A 19,025-nucleotide genomic window follows, 5' to 3' on the forward strand; every position below is an offset into this window, starting at 1 on the left:
GGACTAAATTCTCCAATCAAAAGACAAAGGGTATCAGAATAAGAAAACAAGACTCATCTATATGCTGCCTATAAGACTCATTTTAGACTTAAAGACACCTGCAGAATGAAAGTAAGGGGATGGAGAACCGTCTATCATGCTAATGGATGTCAGAAGAAAACTGAAGTAGCCATACTTATATCAGGCGATCAAATTTTAAAGACTGTAACAAGAGATACATTCATATTATTAAATATATATACATATAAATATGCATATTCAATGTCAACCGTTATTTTTTTTTCTGGGATATGAGATTATAGGTTTTTATTTTCATTTTTGTATCTTGCTATATTTGTAATATTTTCTTTTTAAGTTTATTTGTTTTATTTTATTTTTTTTAAAGTTTACCTTTTTTTTAATTTTTTTATTTTATTTTTATTTTTTGAGACAGAGAGAGACAGAGCATGAACGGGGGAGGGGCCGAGAGAGAGGGAGACACAGAATCGGAAGCAGGCTCCAGGCTCTGAGCCATTAGCCCAAAGCCCGACGCGGGGCTTGAACTCACGGACCGCAAGATTGTGACCTGAGCTGAAATCAGACGCTTAACCAACTGAGCCACCCAGGCGCCCCTTAAGTTTATTTATTTTAGAGAGAGTGCATATGTATGAGAGCATGAGCCGGGGAGGGTCAGAAAGAAGGGGGGAAGAGAGAATTCCAGGCAGGCTCCACACTGTCAGTTCAGAGCCCGATGCGAGACTCAAACTGACGAACCACAAGATCATGACCTGAGACAAAGTCGGACATTTGAATGAGCCATCCAGGCGCCCCTATTTGTACCATTTTCTAAGCAAAAGGAGGAAAATGACCGAACAATCTATATGTAGTCTATTAATTAAAAATCAATGAATGACTCAACTTTAATACTGCCTTCTGAATTTAGTGAATTAACAGACATTTATAAAAACTTTACATCAGGGAAAATTTTTTAAATAGTTCTTGTATAATAGAAATGCTATGTATCTTATTTCTTCTGGACAAAATCATGTACAAAGCGAATCAGTTTACATGTGGTAGGCTACTGCACCATTTAAAATAATTCTAATGGGAGGGGCACATGGGTAGCTCATTCGGTTAAATGTGTGACTCTTCATCTCAGCTCAGGTCGTAGTTTCACAGTTCCTGGGATCGAGCCCTGAGTTGGGCTTTGCTGCTAAGAGCAAGGAGCCCACTTGGTATTCTCCTTCTCCTGCTATCTGCTCTCCCTTGCTTACAGGCTCTCTCTTTCTCTCTCTCTCTCTCAAAAAAAATAAATAATTCTAAGGGGAAATTTTCAATTTAAACATTCAATTTAAGTGTGCATTAAAATTTTATCCAAGGACATACAACTCTTGATTTCTGCTCAGGTCATAATCTCACCATTTGTAAGTTCAAGCCCCGCATTGGGTTCTGTACCGACAAGGTGGGACCTGCTTGAGATTCTCTGTCTCCCTTTCTCTCTGCTCCTCTCTCTCAAAAATAAACATTAAAAAAAAATCTGATTCAAGGAGGGATATATCTATAGAGTAAATGATGAAGATTTCTTGGTTTTTTTTAGTACGAATTAAGGAAAATCCTTTAACAACCAAATGTAGTTAAGAGGCAGTAACACACCACAGACTGCATCCAGATGGCCTCAGTTTGAACCCCCTAGTTGCAGAACTTACTGGCTGTGTGAACTTACACATAGTATTTTAACCTCATTGTGCCTCAGGGCAACTGTCAAAAGAGATAACAGTATCTACTTCACTGGATTTCAGGAAAGGTTAAATGAATTTATATATATACAGTCAGAAGCATATAGCAAATGCCATATGGTATTAAAACAATTAACATGAGACATATTTGTTAGAGAAAATTAAATTATTATATACACAGGGGCATTTAATAAGCATGAAGAAAATGTTAGGTAGTATTAGAAATAGCATCCTTTTAACGTGAAACTGTTTAGAATTTATCTGAACACGACTACAGAATATACTCACCTCGTCTACAATAACATGAGACACATTGGTTAGGAGACCATCTTCCTGAAGTTTTCTTAGCAAAACTCCTGTTGTACAATAGAGTAACCTTGTAGATTCACTAGCTCGAGATTCCATCCGGATCTGATATCCACACAAAGAATTCTATAGGGAGAACATAAGGTTGAGATAAGATTCTCATAAGTGATCTGGGAAACAAGAGCTAAGAAATGAAGCACAGGTGCTGATCCTGCTACTAAGTAGGGCAGTTTAAGGAAATCTAGTGAAATTAAAAAAAATTTTTTTAACGTTTTTTAATTTATTTTTGAGAGAGAGAGACAGAATATGAGTGGGGGAGGGGCAGAGAGAGGGAGAGACAGAATCCAAAGCAGGCTCCAGGCTCCGAACTTTCAGCACAGAGCCCGATGTGGGGCTCGAACTCACAAACAGTGGGATCATGACCTGAGCCGAAGTTGGATGCTTAACCGACTGAGCCACCCAGGTGTCCCAAATTAACTAAAATTATTGTCCCAATATCTTCAATTGTATAAACCTATAAAATTTGTTCTGCTAACTTAAAAAAAATTTTTTTTAAATAATTACTTATTTTTGAGAGACAGAGCGTGAGCAGGAAAGGGGCAGAGAGAGAGGGAGACACACAGAAGCCGAAGCAGGCTCCAGGCTCTAAGCTGTCAGCACAGAGCCTGACACAGGGCTCGAACTCATGAACTGTGAAATCATGACCCAAGCTGAAGTTAGATGCCCAACCAACTGAACCACTCAGGTGCCTCTGGTTTGCTAACTTTAAACAAGAAAAACTTTTGATCTTTTCAAAGTGTTGAGACAAAAGCTGTTCACTCCAGGTACCATCAAAGATTGATTATTGTATTCTAATTAAATTATCTTGCAACAAAATATTGAGGTACTCAGGACAAAAATTTAGAGCAGTTCCTACAATTTGGTCTACTTTTCTGTCAAGATTTCATAAAAGCTGCCAGTGTTAAAGAGCAACTATTCTCATACCAGTAGTGGTGCCTCATGGGAATCTTGAGGTGACTTCTATTCTCATCACATTTTTTTATTTCTTCAGTTATTTTTAAAATAATTTTTTGTATGTATGTATGTATGTATGTAATGTCTGCACCCCATGTGGGGCTTGAACTCACAACCCTGAGATCAAGAGTCACAAGCTCTACCAAGTGATCCAGCCAGGCTCCCTTCTAAGGTCATTCTTTTATTTGCCATGTATGTACATGTCTGTTATTCTCTTAACATAAGTTCCTTATAAGATAGAAATTATGTCTTTTTTTCTTCTTACATTCCATGAGAGAAATCCATACCATGTTTCACAAAAATTTATAGTGAAGGGTTACCTATCTTAAAGACAGAAGCAAAAATGTTAGGGGCGCCTGGGTGGCTCACTCGGTTAAGTGTCTGACTCCAGCTCAGGTCATGATTTCGTGATTTGTCAGTTCAAGCCCCATGTCGGGCTCTGTGCTGACAGCTCGGAGCCTGGAGCCTGCTTCAGATTCTCAGTCTCCCTCTCTCTCTGCCCCTCCTCACTCTGTCTCTCTCTCTCAAAAATAAATTAAAAAACATTAAAAAAAATGTTAAATACCATCTCTAGAAAGAACAATTCAAAGTGTAATTAAGCTGAGTTGTATCAACCTGGAATTCATATTTGGTTCTAAGCAATTTTATTAATTTCTATATTTTGCAGTTATTCTGCTACTGAATAGCCAGTAGCAGTGTCAAAACTCATACACTGTACAGGTGTCATTTGGATCCCAAGAGCACAGATGAGTAATGTCACCATTCACTGAGAAGGAGTTGAACGACATCTTACCCTTCCTCCAGGTCCATTTTCACAGCCCAACTCATCACATACTCTTGTGGCTAAACTCACTGCTGAGATTCTTCGGGGCTGCGTGCAGACAATGTTACACTTACTAGCTCCCCACTCATTTAGAAGCAAATCTTCCAAGAGGAAATGTGGTACTTGAGTACTTTTGCCACTCCCCGTTTCACCTGCCACAACCACTACCCGGTGCCTTTTAAGAGTTTCAACAATTGAATTCCTATGCTTGAACACTGGTAACTGCTGCCTTTCCTTTAGAAGTCTCTGGTACTTAGGTGTGCTTTGCAACTTCCTAAAGAGGGCTCTAACAGGTTCCAAATCTTCTGCCTTTTCTGATTCCAAGGACAGTGCAGAAAAATCCTCATCAGAAACTAAATTTTCCCAAGATTCCTCAGGATCTTCAGAGTTTTCTCTCTTATTTTCAGAATGCTGTTGCTGCTGCTGCTGCTGCTGTTTCAATTTGTTCAGAAGTTTGGCAATAAAAAGATCACGTGGCTTATTGGTTTCCATTTTATTTAATTCTTCCTTTTTCTTTTCTGCATCACTCCACTCCAACCAAACATCTCGGTAAGTGGGAGGAAGTAACTGGTGCACAGACTATAAAGGGAAAAAAAAAAACACCAGTATGTTATTTTCACTAATTACTTAATATTAAAATTCAATAGGCTGGAACTTAGAAGGATAGCTATTTTCCTCTTAAAATGTAATTTGTCTCTTAGTTACTACTTTAAGATGCACATGCATATGATGCAAATTTATAAATAGCATATCATATTTCAGGCTTCTAAACTTACTGTGTGACCTTCGACAAATAACCTGTGTCTCAGATTCTACATTGGTAAAATGGGCCTAATATCTCCCTTACAGACACACTCTAAAGTAAACTTTTAATACATGAAAAGTGCTCATTCTTGGAGCAAACTACTGAGTATATTTTTATTATTTATTCCTGCAGTGGTACTATGTAAATATGTAGGTGACCCATAAAGCATTTCTGAAAGAAAATTCCCTCTGAGATGCTGGCACGTAAATGATATTACAGGTCAAAGTATTTAAAATAAACTACAGTGAAGTGAATCTAAGTTGTCCTAATTCTGTGTCATAAAAGAGCCCACAATTATCTCTATAACACTGAGAGTTACTTCTATCAATTAAGCTTAGCTTATGATCCCTTTTTGCAAAATAGGTGAAATAAAGACATTACAGATTTTTACTGGCAGAAGCTGGAAAAGAACTATCGTTTGGAGTTCCACTTCATCAGGGTCTAAAGTTTCCAGTGGTTCTAATTTCCCATGAAGAACATGTATTTATTGCAAAAAAGAAATGTTGACAATCCAACAATCCAAGAAAAAAAAAAAGCTTCCTTCAGAAGTACTTCAATCTTTCTTAAACCTGAAAGCTTATAGTTCATATATTCTAAAATTGAAAACTGGAACTAAGTTCTATAACTTTTCAAAATTGAGAAAAAAATGTAACATTCAAGGGAGACATAACATTTAAGCATTAAACTGTTTAAAAATTCTCCTTACTTCAACCAACCTAGAACAACTATTTTTAATCCATAAAATAGCACAGCCTGAAAAACTAGACCAGTGAAATTGTTCAGAGCCTCTGGTCTAAGGACAGAAAGACCAAGCTATGTTTAGGGGCAAGACGCAGTCAAAATCATAAGTAAGCATTAAACGAGGATTAATCTGAAGAAGCGCTAAGTAAAAACTGGCACCGAAGGCCATCGTTAAATACATTCCATATGCTCATAGTTTTATGTTGGCAAAGTACAGTACACGCACTACTCCACGAATGACTTTTGAAACACATCAATTTAAAAAGTCTCACCTGCCCTTTCACTAAACGGTACAGAGCTAGAGTTGCTCCCAGGTGCTGAGCTTGCATGCCATCTTCTGTTAAGATTGTAGGGCATACTACCAGTACGTCATCTTCAGACTTGATTACTCTTACCCTACAAGGAAGCCAAAGATTTTTAAAATAAAATTAATGAAGTAAAAACAAGTCAGAATTCCATTCACACTGAGCCTAAGTTTACATTAATTAATTAAATATTTCTAATGAAGACACTGTACTAGATAACATATCAGCACTATCAACCTGAGATGTGGAATAAGAGAGCTTCCTAAATATGTCTACTTCACATGTAAGAAACAGATTTTTCATCTTAGATTTTTCTAAAAGTTCATTCAATTAACCAAAAAAACATACCTACATTTCCAGTATCTACCTACTGGAACTTTTTCAAAGGAAGGATTTGGACTCTTGGGAAGATTCTTCCTGACCCAATCGATCAGAAATTGTTTGGGAGATTTTCCAGTCCAGCTTCGAGCTGTATAGTCAAAATTTCTTACATCATGAGGTTCTTTCTTTTTCTCTAAAATGATAGACAAAGATTGTTTTTTAAAAAATTGTCATGTGGTAATGTGTAGTCTCTTTTGAGTGATCAAAGTCCTCTCAATTTTGGGAAAAGACCTTTAGAAGAGAATAGGTTTAAAAAAAAAAAAAGTTTGCTCTTCTGAGCGATGTAAGGATATCCTCTTAATGGATAAAACCACTAAATATCTGAATCTTTAAAAAAAAGTATCCTGAGTAACTCATCCATTCTTATAAAATATCTATGATAACTAATCATGTGATGAATTGTTCAGGGTACTCTGAATTATAGTATTTGGGAGGCTACCACACAGGGAGGGTAATCTTTTGAAAAAAATATAGATTGGATGTCATTTCTCTGCTTAACAGCTGCCGCCGCCACCGCCACCTTCATTGGTTTCACATTATATATAAAATAAAGTCCAAATTCTTCACCACTGCCTAATACCTTTTCATGGTCCATCTCTGCTTATCATGCTCACTCTATTATAGCCACACAGGCAGGCAGTCACTTCCTCAAATGCTCTAAGCCTGCTTGGCCCAGTACAGAGGAAGTAGCCACACATGAACAAATCTAAATTAATTACAATTAAACTTTCAGTTTCTCAGTTGCATTAATCACATTTCAAGTGCCCATTACTCCTATTTGGCTAGTAGCTATCACACTGGATAGCCCAGATATATAACATTCCTATCATAGAGTGTTCTGTTGAATAGTCTGCTCTACATCTTCTCTACCTTAGACTTCCAATGTACTGTCTCCCTCCTTCTAAGGTGGCTCTTCCCACCAAGGTATCACTGGGCTGACACCTAATCATCTATCAGATCTCAGAGCAAATCAACAGCCCCATTGTTATCTCTAATATGAAACACCAGTATTCTTGCTCTGATAGCATACATCACAATTTATAATTAAATATTTGTGTATATTTAATGCTTATCTCCCCTACAAGACCATACACTTGAAGAGGGCAAGGACTAGGTTATTTTGTTAATTACTGTACATAAAGCAACTGACATTATAAACAATAAAAATTCAATAAATATTTATCATATATAATTAAAAAACTGACAATTTAGCATAGGACTTGACTAAAGTACAGATAAATATCATACAAGCTATTATCAATAATGTACTTAGCACAAATAAATGCACCATTACACACATCCAGTGGCATGGCAGTACTCATGGCAGAGTCCTCTTAGGGCTGTTTGAGTTAACCTTGAAGCGAGGGTAAGGTTGGCCAAGTAGGGGATAACAGAATGAGCAAAATCATGGAGCCATGAAATAACACATGTTCTAGAGAATGTTGCGGCTACAGTACTTAGCTGGGAGAATAAAGTGGGAAGGCAGATTGTGGTAGAATGCAAAGGCTCTTCAATGCCGTGATAAGTATGGACTTACTACTGATTGAGGGTTTTTAACAGGGAAATCACATTTAGATAGGTTATGGAAATAATTCTGGCAGGAATTTGGAGGATGGACTGGAAAGAGATGAGGCTGAAACAAGATACTTAAAATTACAAAATGATACAAGAGTTATCATAATTATTATTTTTCCAAGACAGCATGTGGAAGCGTAACTTTACTGCAAGCTTATGTAGTTTGCTAGATGTTTGCTTATGTAGTTTGCTAGAAACTAACAATTTCTCAGTTGTATTTTCACTGACAGTTTACTACTTTCACCTCGAGACCCTTTCCCTTTGTTTTACCTTTCTCTTCTTCAGTAGCAGGTACAGATTTTTCAAATAAGTTAAAGTTCAAAGCCCTTTCCTCTTCTGTGGCTACAAGAGGCTTTTTCCTTTCATTCTGTTGATGTGAAATCTTTATGGCTGGATTGAATACTGGATGGTCTTCTAAAGTTTCCATTTCTACCAAGAAAAAAAGAATTGTGCTTTGTTGTATTTGTTTTTTATGTCTCTTTACTTTGCAGAGACGGTTAAAAAACAAACAAAAAAACTGCAAAACAACAACAACAAAAACTAGAACAGCATTCTTTCTTTTTCCTTGCAGCCAGTTATTCAACACTTTCTACTTGGAATTTATGCTAGAAGTCAGAGGCAATTTATTTTCACATCATATAGTAAAATGTTTTAAATGAATTATTTAACAGATGTAGAAGGTCTGGAAAAACATACTCATTAGACATGAATGCTCATGGAAGTGTACCTGACTCTCCTTTTTGAATGAGGATGGTATTTTATGGTATATTTCAAAGGCTGACAAACTATGGCCCATGGGTCGCATCCAGCCCTGCTGCCTGTTTCTGTATAGCCTATAAGCTAAAAATGATTTTGGTATTTTTAACTGGTTGAAAAATATACGAAGCATTTCGTGACATGTGAAAATTTATATGAAATTCCTATTTCAGTATCCATAAAGTTTTATGAGAATATAGCCATTTATTTACATACTACCAATGGCTACTTCTATGCTGTGACAGGAGAGTTCAGTAGTTGTGAGAGCATCTATATGGGCCACACAACCTACCATATTTATTATTTGCCTTGTTACAGAAAGCCTATCAATCCCAGGTATAAACTGTTAGGAAAGAGTAGACAAGAAGAGGCAACCTCCATGCCAGGAAAGCCAAAAAAAAGAAGAGACATTTATATACCTAAGAATTTTTTTTTTTTAATTTTTTAACATTTATTTATTTTTGAGACAGAGAGAGACAGAGCATGAATGGGGGAGGGTCAGAGAGAGAGGGGGACACAGAATCTGAAACAGGCTCCAGGCTCTGAGCTGTCAGCACAGAGCCCGACGCGGGGCTTGAACCCACGGACCGCGAGATCATGACCTGAGCCGAAGTCGGACGCTCAACCGACTGAGCCACCCAGGCGCCCCTATACCTAAGAATTTTTAAGTGTTTACCTCTTTGAAATTTCCTTATTTTTTCTTGAGCCTCTTTTTGGCCTTGCTTGTTTTTTTCTAGTTTAAAGGTAGCTGCCTGCTCCTTTGCATCCAGAAGTTTTGCTGCAAGGTGCAAGTACCTTTCATTCTGTTCCAAAGAAGATATTGATTCAGAAATTTAAAAAAGAACAAAATCAGTTAAGTCATTTGTCAATTTATTATAGAAAAACCTATGATCTTTTAATCTTATTCTTTGATCCAGCAAATCTGCTTTTAGGAATTTTTCACAGAGAAACAATACAAAGGTGCAGATTTGTAGGTAGTAGTGACAGAAGAGGAAAAACTGCAAATCAAAGGTACTCATCTACAGAGAAAATCTGTCAGCCATTAGAAAAAAAAAATGAGGTACCAAAAGAATGAGGGTGATCCACATGGAAAATTTCCTTGACATGTTAAATAAAATTAAAAACTACAGAATAAAAGTTAAGTAAGCTCATTTCTGTAAAAAAGAAGTATTTTGTTTTTATACATAATTTACATAAAGGATTGTGTAGATAATAATAATATTCATCTGAAAGTTACCTTTCCATAATCTCTTTCTTGTAGAAAATAGGGACATTAAAAAAAAAAAAAAAAAAAGGCCTCTGGTAAAAATGGGTGTTATAAAACTTAAGGACTAGCTCCGCTGAGCAAACATTAGACGCAGTTTAAAATTAAACTCAAATTTGTTTTTTTCCTTAGGTTAACAAAGTACAGATGAGAAGCATCAATGCACAAGGTGAAGATAAGGGCATGTATAATGCTGCTATGAAACACAACTGTTAACATGAATGGAAAAGAGATCAACTAAGGCAGCACATCGAGCTGAAGTCTGGAACCACTTTGTGTAGAACACACTGATACAGTGTAAACAGAAGCGTTAGCTGTCTGTACCTCCTGTTCACCCAAATCACACTCATTCTTCCATCATTCCTATTTCTGCCATTGATACCACTGTCCCTCCACCTGCAAATCTCTTGCTGTCTTTAGCTCATTAACTTCTTTATTCAGTAAACCAAGACTTTCTATTGGTTCTTGCTTTAAATGTTTCTGTTGCCTTCCAATTCCAATACCAATTTGGAGCCTTATTATTTCATACCCGAGGAAGTGCAAGAGCTACCAAATGGCTTCCCTATCCTTTCCAAATCACCTTGAACGCTACTAAATATTCCAAACCACTTTAAGCACTTTAATTTTGACCTAAAATACCAAATTCTTGTAACTCACCTGCCCCCAACTTTGAGAAGCTCTTCCCAAGAAAAAAAAGTCAAATTCATTTTTGGGGGATCAAAATCTTCTGGTCTCAGCTAAACTCACTTGTTTACTCCTTCCTGTCAGTACTCATCTACATTTTATACTCTGTATATATTCATATATTGTTTAATACCCAAAGGCTCATTGCACAATCCACTTCTGTACACTGTTCACACTATTTTACCCATATGGATCATCTTCCCTTTACTGCCCATGCACACTTTGCACCCTTCAAGTTCCCCCTCTCTTCTTGCAGTCTTGACCAAATGTTCTAATCAGAAGAGACCTCTTCTTTGACCCTTAATGGAGACTCATACTGTCCTAAGTTCTTTTTGCTTATATTAGTTTAATATAGGCACAGAGTTTAAAAAATACGTATAGGATACAGAAGAGTATAAAAAAAGAAGTGTCCCTCTCATTCTACCACCCCAGTCCTAATCACTAATAATAGCTTCTCGTGTATCTTTCCATATCTTTTCTGTGCATATAGAATGAAAATACACATATATTTTTTTCTTTTACACAAATGGGTTCATCATACTACACATGGTGTTTTGCAACTTCCCTTTTCTCTTTCTAAACCAATTTTATTAAAGTATGATTTACATATAACATAATACACCCATTTAGGTATACAGGTGAATGTGTTTCATAAATATATATATTGATTTAACCATCATCCTAATCAAGATAAAAAACATTCCCACCATCCCCAAAAGTTTCCTCATGCTGCCTTACAGTCAATCCTCTTTCCCTATCCTTGGACTCAAGCAACTACTGATCTGCCTTTTGTCACGAGAGATTGATTTAGCAAGGATGACTTATCTGGAATTTAATATGATAATTACACATGTAGTCATCTGTGTCTCCCTTCTTTCATTCAAGGATAATGTTTTGGAAAGTTGCTTGCAGTGTTTGCCTATTATGAATATAAAACTGCTATGCACATTTGTGTACAGGTCTTTTGTGGACATGTTTTCAGTTTTCTTGAATAAATACCTAAGAACGAAACTGTTCTGTCACATGGCTAAGTGTATGTTTAACTTTTTAAGGAAGTGCCAGTTTTCTGAAGTGGATATACCATTTTATACTCCCACAATCAATGTCTGAGTGTTCCTGCAGCTCCATGCACTCCCAACACTTGGTATTACTGATCTCTTTAATTGTAGCCATTTTGATGAATATACAATAGGATCTAACTGCAGTTTCCATTTTCATTTCTCTGATGACTAGTGATCTTGAAATTGTTTTTCCATGTTTACTGGCTATCCATATGTCTATTTTTGTGAAGTATCTGTTGTCCTTTGAAAACTTCTTTATAAATTCTAAAGTCTACTGTCAGACACGTATTGTAATATTTTCTTCCTACAACTTGTTTTCATGTAACCTTACATTTTTAGTTTCTCTTATATCTAGGTTTCTCTGACCAGACTAAGGATTTTTTTGTAATGAAATGTGCCTTTATTTTATTATCCAAGGAATTTAGCACACTCCTTACAAACGATAATCATTTCAAAATACTTGATGATTATATGTTTAAAGATGGGAGGAAATGTAAGTAACACTTATTGAGCAGTTACTTTGTGCCATTTTTATTTTGTTACTTTTAGGTTTTATTTTGCTTAATCTTTCCATCCACTCCTAGAGGTGGGTATTTCTTTAATTTACAAATGAGAAAACTAAGTTACAGAAAAGTTAAATATGTTGCCTATGAATAGCCAGCTAAAAGCCTAACACAAATTTCTAACTCACAGGGTCAAATTTTTCCTCTTCTAAACTTTTAGAATTCTCACTCTTTTCTTCTTCATTTTGCTGTTCGGCATACTGCAAAATCCATTCTTTCATATTTACTTCCAAATTTTTTTCTTCCTTTTTTGGCTAGAAAGGAAAAACAAATATCTGAAAAACCAAAGTTAGAAAAAGGTGTCAAACTATCAAGTGTCCCTGTTTTTACTATTTTTTTTTTCACTCAGAAACAGTAGACACGTAAACCTCATAAAATCATATTATATACTGTTCTGTGAAGGACAAACGAATTCCACCTTGCTTTAAGAAGTCTAAACTTTCAAAATCAAAAAGGTATGTCTATATAAAGAGGCAAAACAATAAGGAGAACTTTAAAAACTAGTGCTACTCCAGGCAACTGGGTGGCTCAGTCAGGCTGAGTATCCAACCTCGTCTCAGGTCACGATCTCGTGTTTGTGGGTTCGAGCCCTGAATCAGACTCTGGGCTAACAGCTCAGAGCCTGGAGCCTACTTTGGATTCTGTGTCTCCCTCTCTCTCTGCCCCTCCCCTGATCACACATTCACTCTCCCTCTCTCTCAAAAAATAAAATGTTTAAAAAACAAAAAAACCAACTAGTGCTATTCCTTAAAAATAGTGGTTTTATGGGGATAATGCTTCCAGATTTTTGTTTTTGTTTTGTTTTCAAGCTTTACTGGGGTATAACTCATATATTTAAAAACTGTACATACTTGGGGTGCCTGGGTGGCTCAGTCAGTTGGGCATGCAACTCTTGATTTCAGCTCAGGTTATGATCTTGCCATTCATGGGATCAAGCCCTGTCTCAGGCTCCCTGCTGACCGCGTGGAGCCTGCTCGGGATTCTTTCTCTCCTTCTCTCTGCCCCTCCCCTATTCACATGTATATGCTTTTTCTCTCGAAATAATAAACTTTAAAAAATTGTACATATCTAATGTACGTGTTAATATATCAATTATATATTAACTTATCATAATGTATACATAAACTCATTCTGATGAGTTTGGACATATGTGTACATTCACGATACCTACAATTGAGATACTAAACATATCCATCATCTCTATAAACTTCCTTGTGTTCTTATGTGCACATGGATTAGTGGGGATAGGGAGTGGTGATTGTGGTGAGAACACATAACATGAGACCTATCTTCTGAACATATTTTAAAGTGCATAATATTGTTCTGTTAACTATAGGCACTATGTTACAAAGATCTCTAGAACTTACTCATCTTGTGTAACTGAAACTAAATGATTAGGCAACATTTCCCCATTTTCCCCTCTCCTCCCTTCAGCCTCTGGTAACTTCCACTCTATTCTCCACTTCTAAGAGTTTAGCTATTTTGGATACTTCACTTAAGTGGAATCCTATAGTATTTATCTTTCTGTGACTGGTTTATTTCACTTAGCATAATGTTCTCTAGGTGCGATACGCAGTGTATTTAAGCATAACACCCTAATGAAGTACACCTTCCAGTCTTGACTCCTTGCTGTAATCCCCTTCCACACGTATTTTGGAATTGGCCATGTGATGTGCTTCAACCAAGGAAACATTACCAAGATACAAGCTAGGGCTTGGTAAGAAATTTATAGACTGGGGCTTATCATCTTGAAATACTTGGTCTTAGAAGCCAGATGCCAAGTAAATCAGACCACCCTGTGACCATCATATATGAGGAAACATAAGTTAGCCACATGGAAAGAAGGATGCCTGGTTAGCCCCCAGCTGAGGTACTAGCCCTATAAGAAACCATTTTGGATATTCTAGCCTAGTAAGACAACTTGGGGAACAGATGGACTAAACAGCTAACCCGGGTCCAGACTGCAGAATCAAAAGAAATAAACTGGTGGTTTAAGTCACTAAATTTTTGGGTGGTTTGCTATGCAGCAATAGACTACCGAAACCGTGACAGAAAAGTTTGGCAAACTAATTCTCTTCAATAAGCAAAAACATTATTGCAACCTAGTATTTCTACTCATAAACTGCTATAATGCACTTTATTCTGATTTCTATACAACTTCATGTGTTTAATTCTTAAATTACCTTAATCTTAGTATCTTCTGGTTTTTTGATTTTAGGTTGCGATGGAGGTGAAACAGTGGCTGGTATTTGAGGAGACTGGAATTTTGGCCTACTTTTAGTTTGTTGCTCTTCAAATTCTTGACTGAATCCTTCAGGAAGTGCATCTTAAAAATTGGGATTTAAAAAAAAAACATACAGATGATAAACATACACATTCATCATACACAAAAATCCTGGCTAAACAAAGAGCACCTAATTTTCTTCCACGCTCATCTCCCCAAGAATAGAAATCCTATGATGAATCTGACTTTATTGTCAAAGTGCGAACACTCATCAGATGACAGCCCACCTCTAACTGGCCATTTATTTCACTCTCAATGTGTTAGGCTCCTAAATTTTCAAAAAAAGATTTGAACCCTTCCCAACTCTTTGGTTGCCTATTACAGTATATGGCAGGATCCTTAATCAGTCATACAAGCAATTTGCACTCTAGGTTCTTGATAAAGATGACAACCTTGACTCTCTGGTTATTAAAACTATCCAAAGCCAGATGGCCCAAGTTTCTAAACCAAAACCAGGAGAGACAGTCTGATAGGTAACAGGTAGGCAAACTTTAAAAATGTGTTCTATGAAGTGCATTATAAAATGACTACTGACAACTGAAAGTAATGCACAAAAAATTTCTTCTTGCATGGACTACAACCTCTGAGAATATACTACAAAGGGCAGAAAAGGGTAAGAACATTCAAAAAATAATTCTAAGACAGTGAAAAAATTTTAAGTAGAGGTTGATACAAATATCACAAATTCTGAATTTCAGAAGGGCTTTAGAAAATGAAAGACTTTAATGATAATACTACTTACCATCTGAAAGATTTAAACAGAGCCAATCCAAGGCAGAATGGAGATCACCTCCCTGTAAGAGTGTGTTAGTCATGGCATCTTCAATGTCCTTAGTCTTAAATGAAAATGCTTGTAAAGCCATGTATAAATCCTGTAAGAGGGAAATGCAAAAAAGTCATTCGGTCAATTTTCTCTCCTTTTATTACTAATTTTATTCTACCACTCATTTTATTTTTATTTATTTATTTAAGTAGGCTCTATGCCCGGCGCAGAGCCCAATCAAGGGCTTGAACTCACAACCCTGAGATCAAGACCTGAGCTAAGATCACAAGTTGGACACTTAACTGACTGAGCCACCCAGGTGCCCCTCTCCCACTCATTTAAATTTTTTAAGTTTATTTATGTATTTAGAGAGAGAGAGAGGGAGGGAAATCAGGGGAGGGCAGAGAGAGAGGGAGAGAATCCCAACCAGGCTCTATGCTATCAACACAGAGCCCAATGCAAGACTGAAACTCATGCCATGACCTGAGCCAAAATCAAGAGTCAGATGCTTAAGCTACTGGGCCACACAGTAGCCCACTCATTTTAAACAAGAAATTCTGATACAAATTATTATTTCAAAAATATCTTTTCTCTCTTCTAGTTAGAAGAGTTAAATATGCTTACCAGATTGAGAATTTGAGAACTATGGATAAATTTTAAAAGGACCTCAAAGGGTGCCTGGGTGGCTCAGCTGGTTGAGCATCAAGTTTCAGCTCAAGTCATGTTCTCACGGTTTGTGGGTCTGGGCCTGGCACTGGGCTCTGTGCTGACAGCTGAGAGCCTGGGGCCTGCTTCAGATTCTGTGTCTCCCTCTCTCTCTGCCCCTCCTCTGCTCACAAAAATAAACAAACATTTAAAAAAAAATTAAAACAGTAAATAAAAGGACCTAGAAAATAAATAAATAAATAAAAGGACCTGGAGACACTGCTCATATTCTTACTATCCAACGATATCGTTTGCAATGTAGTGTTTCCTATCAGTCATTTTTCTGATCTTGTGAAAACAAATTTCACTTAATGTTATAACATAAGCAGGGCACCTGGGTGGCTCAGTTAAGCATCCGACTTCAGCTCAGGTCGTGATCTCGCAGTTTGTGCGTTTGAACCCCACATTGGGCCCTGTGCCGACAGCTCAGAGTCTGGAGCCTGCTTCTGATTCTGTGTCTCCCTCTCTCCCTCTGCCCCTCCACTGCTCATGCTCTGTCTCTCCCAAAATAAATAAACATTAAAAAAAATTTTTTTTAATCATCGTAACATTAGCATCTTCCCAAGTTATCAGAAACTCTTCATCACTTCTAAGAGTTACATACTTCATTAGGTAGGTGTATCATAATCATACCTTTTCCTATTAGTGGCCACTCAGGATGTTTTCTCTTTTTCTTACGATTAGTGCGTCAATGAACATGTTCATCTATAAAGTAAAGCATCTTAATGTACTTTCTAAAGCATGATCTTCAGAGCTGGAGAGAATTACGTTCAAATCCAGACTGTGCTTACTCTACTACTTACTCATTAACAACTGCAGACTATAGCTTATGTAGTATCTTTCCAAGCCCTGATTCCTTCATTTGAAAAATGGGTCAAAGTATCTTCTGGTATTGTTGTGTCAGAGAAAATGTAAGCAAAGTGCCCACTATAGAGCCTAATATAATTTGTGGAATGTAATTTAGTTTTCACATCACCATTTTAATGTGTGTACTTGTATATGGCACAATTCCTTCCCTAGTTTTGCAGATGGCAATGATCTACATAAAATCTCAACAGAGCTGAAAATGTCATTTTTTCTCACTATCTTACAACGTAGAACAGGCTTAAAAATGCTCCATTAAAAATAAGGAACTTAGTGGGGGCACCTAAGTAGCTCAGTTAAGCGTCTCTTTTGATTTTTGCTCAGGTCATCATCTCATGGTTTGTGGGTTCGAGCTCTGTGTTGAGCTCTGTGCTGACAGCATGGAGCTTGCTTGGGATTCTCTCTCTTCCTGTCTCTCTGCCCCTCCCCTGCTCATGCATGCACTCTTTGTCAAAATAAATATTAAATAAACATAAAAAAAATACGGAACTTAAAAAAAGTTTGCAAAATACCTGTAATTTTTTGGCAGTAAGTCTTCCAGAAATCACTCCTTTGTCATTATTTTGCTTTTTATGCTCATTTATCACTCCAATAATTCTTTGCTCTAGTTTGTGATTAATTACCACCTGTTGAAGCCAAAAAGGTCCTATCAATTAGAATCTAAATTATTACATAATATTTAATAAATAAATGATTAGAAGAAAATCACATAGTTTTCTGTATCCCTGCCAACAATCCAAGAATTTCCGCTAAAATCAGGTAAAATAATTATATTTTAGACCGCCATTCATTGGACTATATCTGTACCACATATTTAAGAAAAAATGGGATATGAAAAAAGCAACATATGACAAGGAAGAAATCCTCTTACAAACCCTCTGAAGCTGCACTGTCTTCGAATTGCTATCATAAAGACCGATTCCTAAGCTTGATCGTAAAGCTGAATCAGAATCCTTGTGGATGGAGCCCAGGAATCTGCTTAATGTAAACCCCAAGCAAACAGCTTTAAAGAATGGATGTTACACTAAAAAGAACACATATCAAACAAAAATAAATACTATATAAATAGTAATAATTAGGTAACACAAATTCTTTTGGCTCCCAATGTTTGATCTTGTTTTTCTATTAGCCACTTTGCATTCCATTTTTTTGTTTCATATGTTCTTTCCAAACTTTAAACTTCAGAATACACAAACATGTACCTACAAACATGTACCTTTCCTTTACCACATCTTTACTGAATGCCTACCATGATCTATGCTCAAAAATATACTACAGAAATCAGTCTAGCACAGGAAACCTATATAAAAAGATACACTGTAAACCAGCATGGCAACTATTAAAAAAAAAATGGGACCACAAGAAAAACTGGTGAGTTATGAAGGACTTCTTAGAGGCTCCAGAGGTGACAGACAGATGGAGAAGGGGAAGCAGGTCACTTTAAGCAGAGAGTTCACTGACAAAAGCCTAGAGTCATAAAATCACATGGGACTTGGAAGAACAATGAGATTTAAACTAAAACTTTAAGTGGAGAAGAATAATGGAAAGGAGGCTGGAAATGTATACTAAACCAGGTCTGAAAGGATGCATATGCTATCCTTAAAGATTTGTATCTTGGGGCACCTGGGTGGCTCAGCTAGTTAAGCATCCGACTTGAGCTCAGGTCATGATCTCATGATTTGTGGGTTTGAGACCTTCATAAGGCTCTGGGCTGACCGCTCAGAGCCTGAAGCCTGCTTCAGATTCTTTGTCCCCCTCTCTCTCCCCTCTCCTTCCTCTTTCTCTCAAAAATAAACATTAAAAAAAAAAATTTTTTTTTTAATTTGGATCTTACCCACATCTTCCTTAAGTTCCCATAGGCTTTCAACATATATGTTATGATTTACATCTATTTAGTACAAATCAGCAATTAATTTATTACAAAAATTTTAAATACACCATTTCTTTTATTTAAGAATATACCTTTTTCTTTCTTTTTCAAAGAGAACATTTCTTGAAATGACTCAAGACCTCAGTACTCACTTTCAAAATAGATTTATCCAGATTTGCAGGACCTCCAGAATCATTTGTAGAATTAAAACTATAAATTTTCGGACCTGTATATAACAGACAACAAGTAGTCAAGGCAGTTTAATCATTAATAATTACTACATTATTTTTTCTCTAAAAATTGCTAAACATTAAATATTTGATTTCACCTCTTTTCCCTACTTCACCAAATAACTCAATCTACAAGTCAGCAATACTGCCTCTAAATTTTCACAAACATTTTACCAATTAGCATTCTCAAGGTTAACAAGTTACTTACAAAGAGCAAAAGCATTGTATATTTTTTAAATTAAATCTACGTTCACCTTTATATTTTCAAAGTCAGATGCTCTTCTGCGTGGCACTTAACTGAAGCAAGATCTCTCAG

General features: G+C 36.5%; 1 protein-coding gene and 1 long non-coding RNA gene across 4 annotated transcripts in view; one reads left to right on the forward strand and one right to left on the reverse strand.

Moving 5' to 3' along the window:
• Window positions 1-4,298, forward strand: part of LOC107179439 — a 42,444-nt gene extending 38,146 nt beyond the window's left edge. For both annotated transcript variants that reach the window (XR_006217751.1, XR_006217752.1), the window contains one exon: window positions 4,266-4,298. This is a non-coding gene — a long non-coding RNA (uncharacterized LOC107179439). The remainder of the gene's footprint in view (window positions 1-4,265) is intronic.
• Window positions 1-19,025, reverse strand: part of DHX29 (DExH-box helicase 29) — a 46,181-nt gene that overhangs the window by 20,021 nt on the left and 7,135 nt on the right. For both annotated transcript variants that reach the window (XM_007079937.3, XM_042986774.1), the window contains exons 2-12: window positions 18,632-18,705; window positions 17,122-17,235; window positions 15,020-15,149; window positions 14,177-14,319; window positions 12,122-12,247; window positions 9,098-9,224; window positions 7,936-8,094; window positions 6,058-6,223; window positions 5,677-5,800; window positions 3,829-4,437; window positions 2,004-2,147 (exon numbers count right to left, since the gene is read on the reverse strand). In XM_007079937.3, coding sequence (XP_007079999.2) covers window positions 2,004-2,147; window positions 3,829-4,437; window positions 5,677-5,800; window positions 6,058-6,223; window positions 7,936-8,094; window positions 9,098-9,224; window positions 12,122-12,247; window positions 14,177-14,319; window positions 15,020-15,149; window positions 17,122-17,235; window positions 18,632-18,705 — 1,916 coding nt within the window. The remainder of the gene's footprint in view (window positions 1-2,003; window positions 2,148-3,828; window positions 4,438-5,676; window positions 5,801-6,057; window positions 6,224-7,935; window positions 8,095-9,097; window positions 9,225-12,121; window positions 12,248-14,176; window positions 14,320-15,019; window positions 15,150-17,121; window positions 17,236-18,631; window positions 18,706-19,025) is intronic.

This window comes from Panthera tigris, chromosome A1 (assembly GCF_018350195.1).
Source record: "Panthera tigris isolate Pti1 chromosome A1, P.tigris_Pti1_mat1.1, whole genome shotgun sequence".
NCBI classification, from domain to species: Eukaryota; Metazoa; Chordata; class Mammalia; order Carnivora; family Felidae; genus Panthera; species Panthera tigris.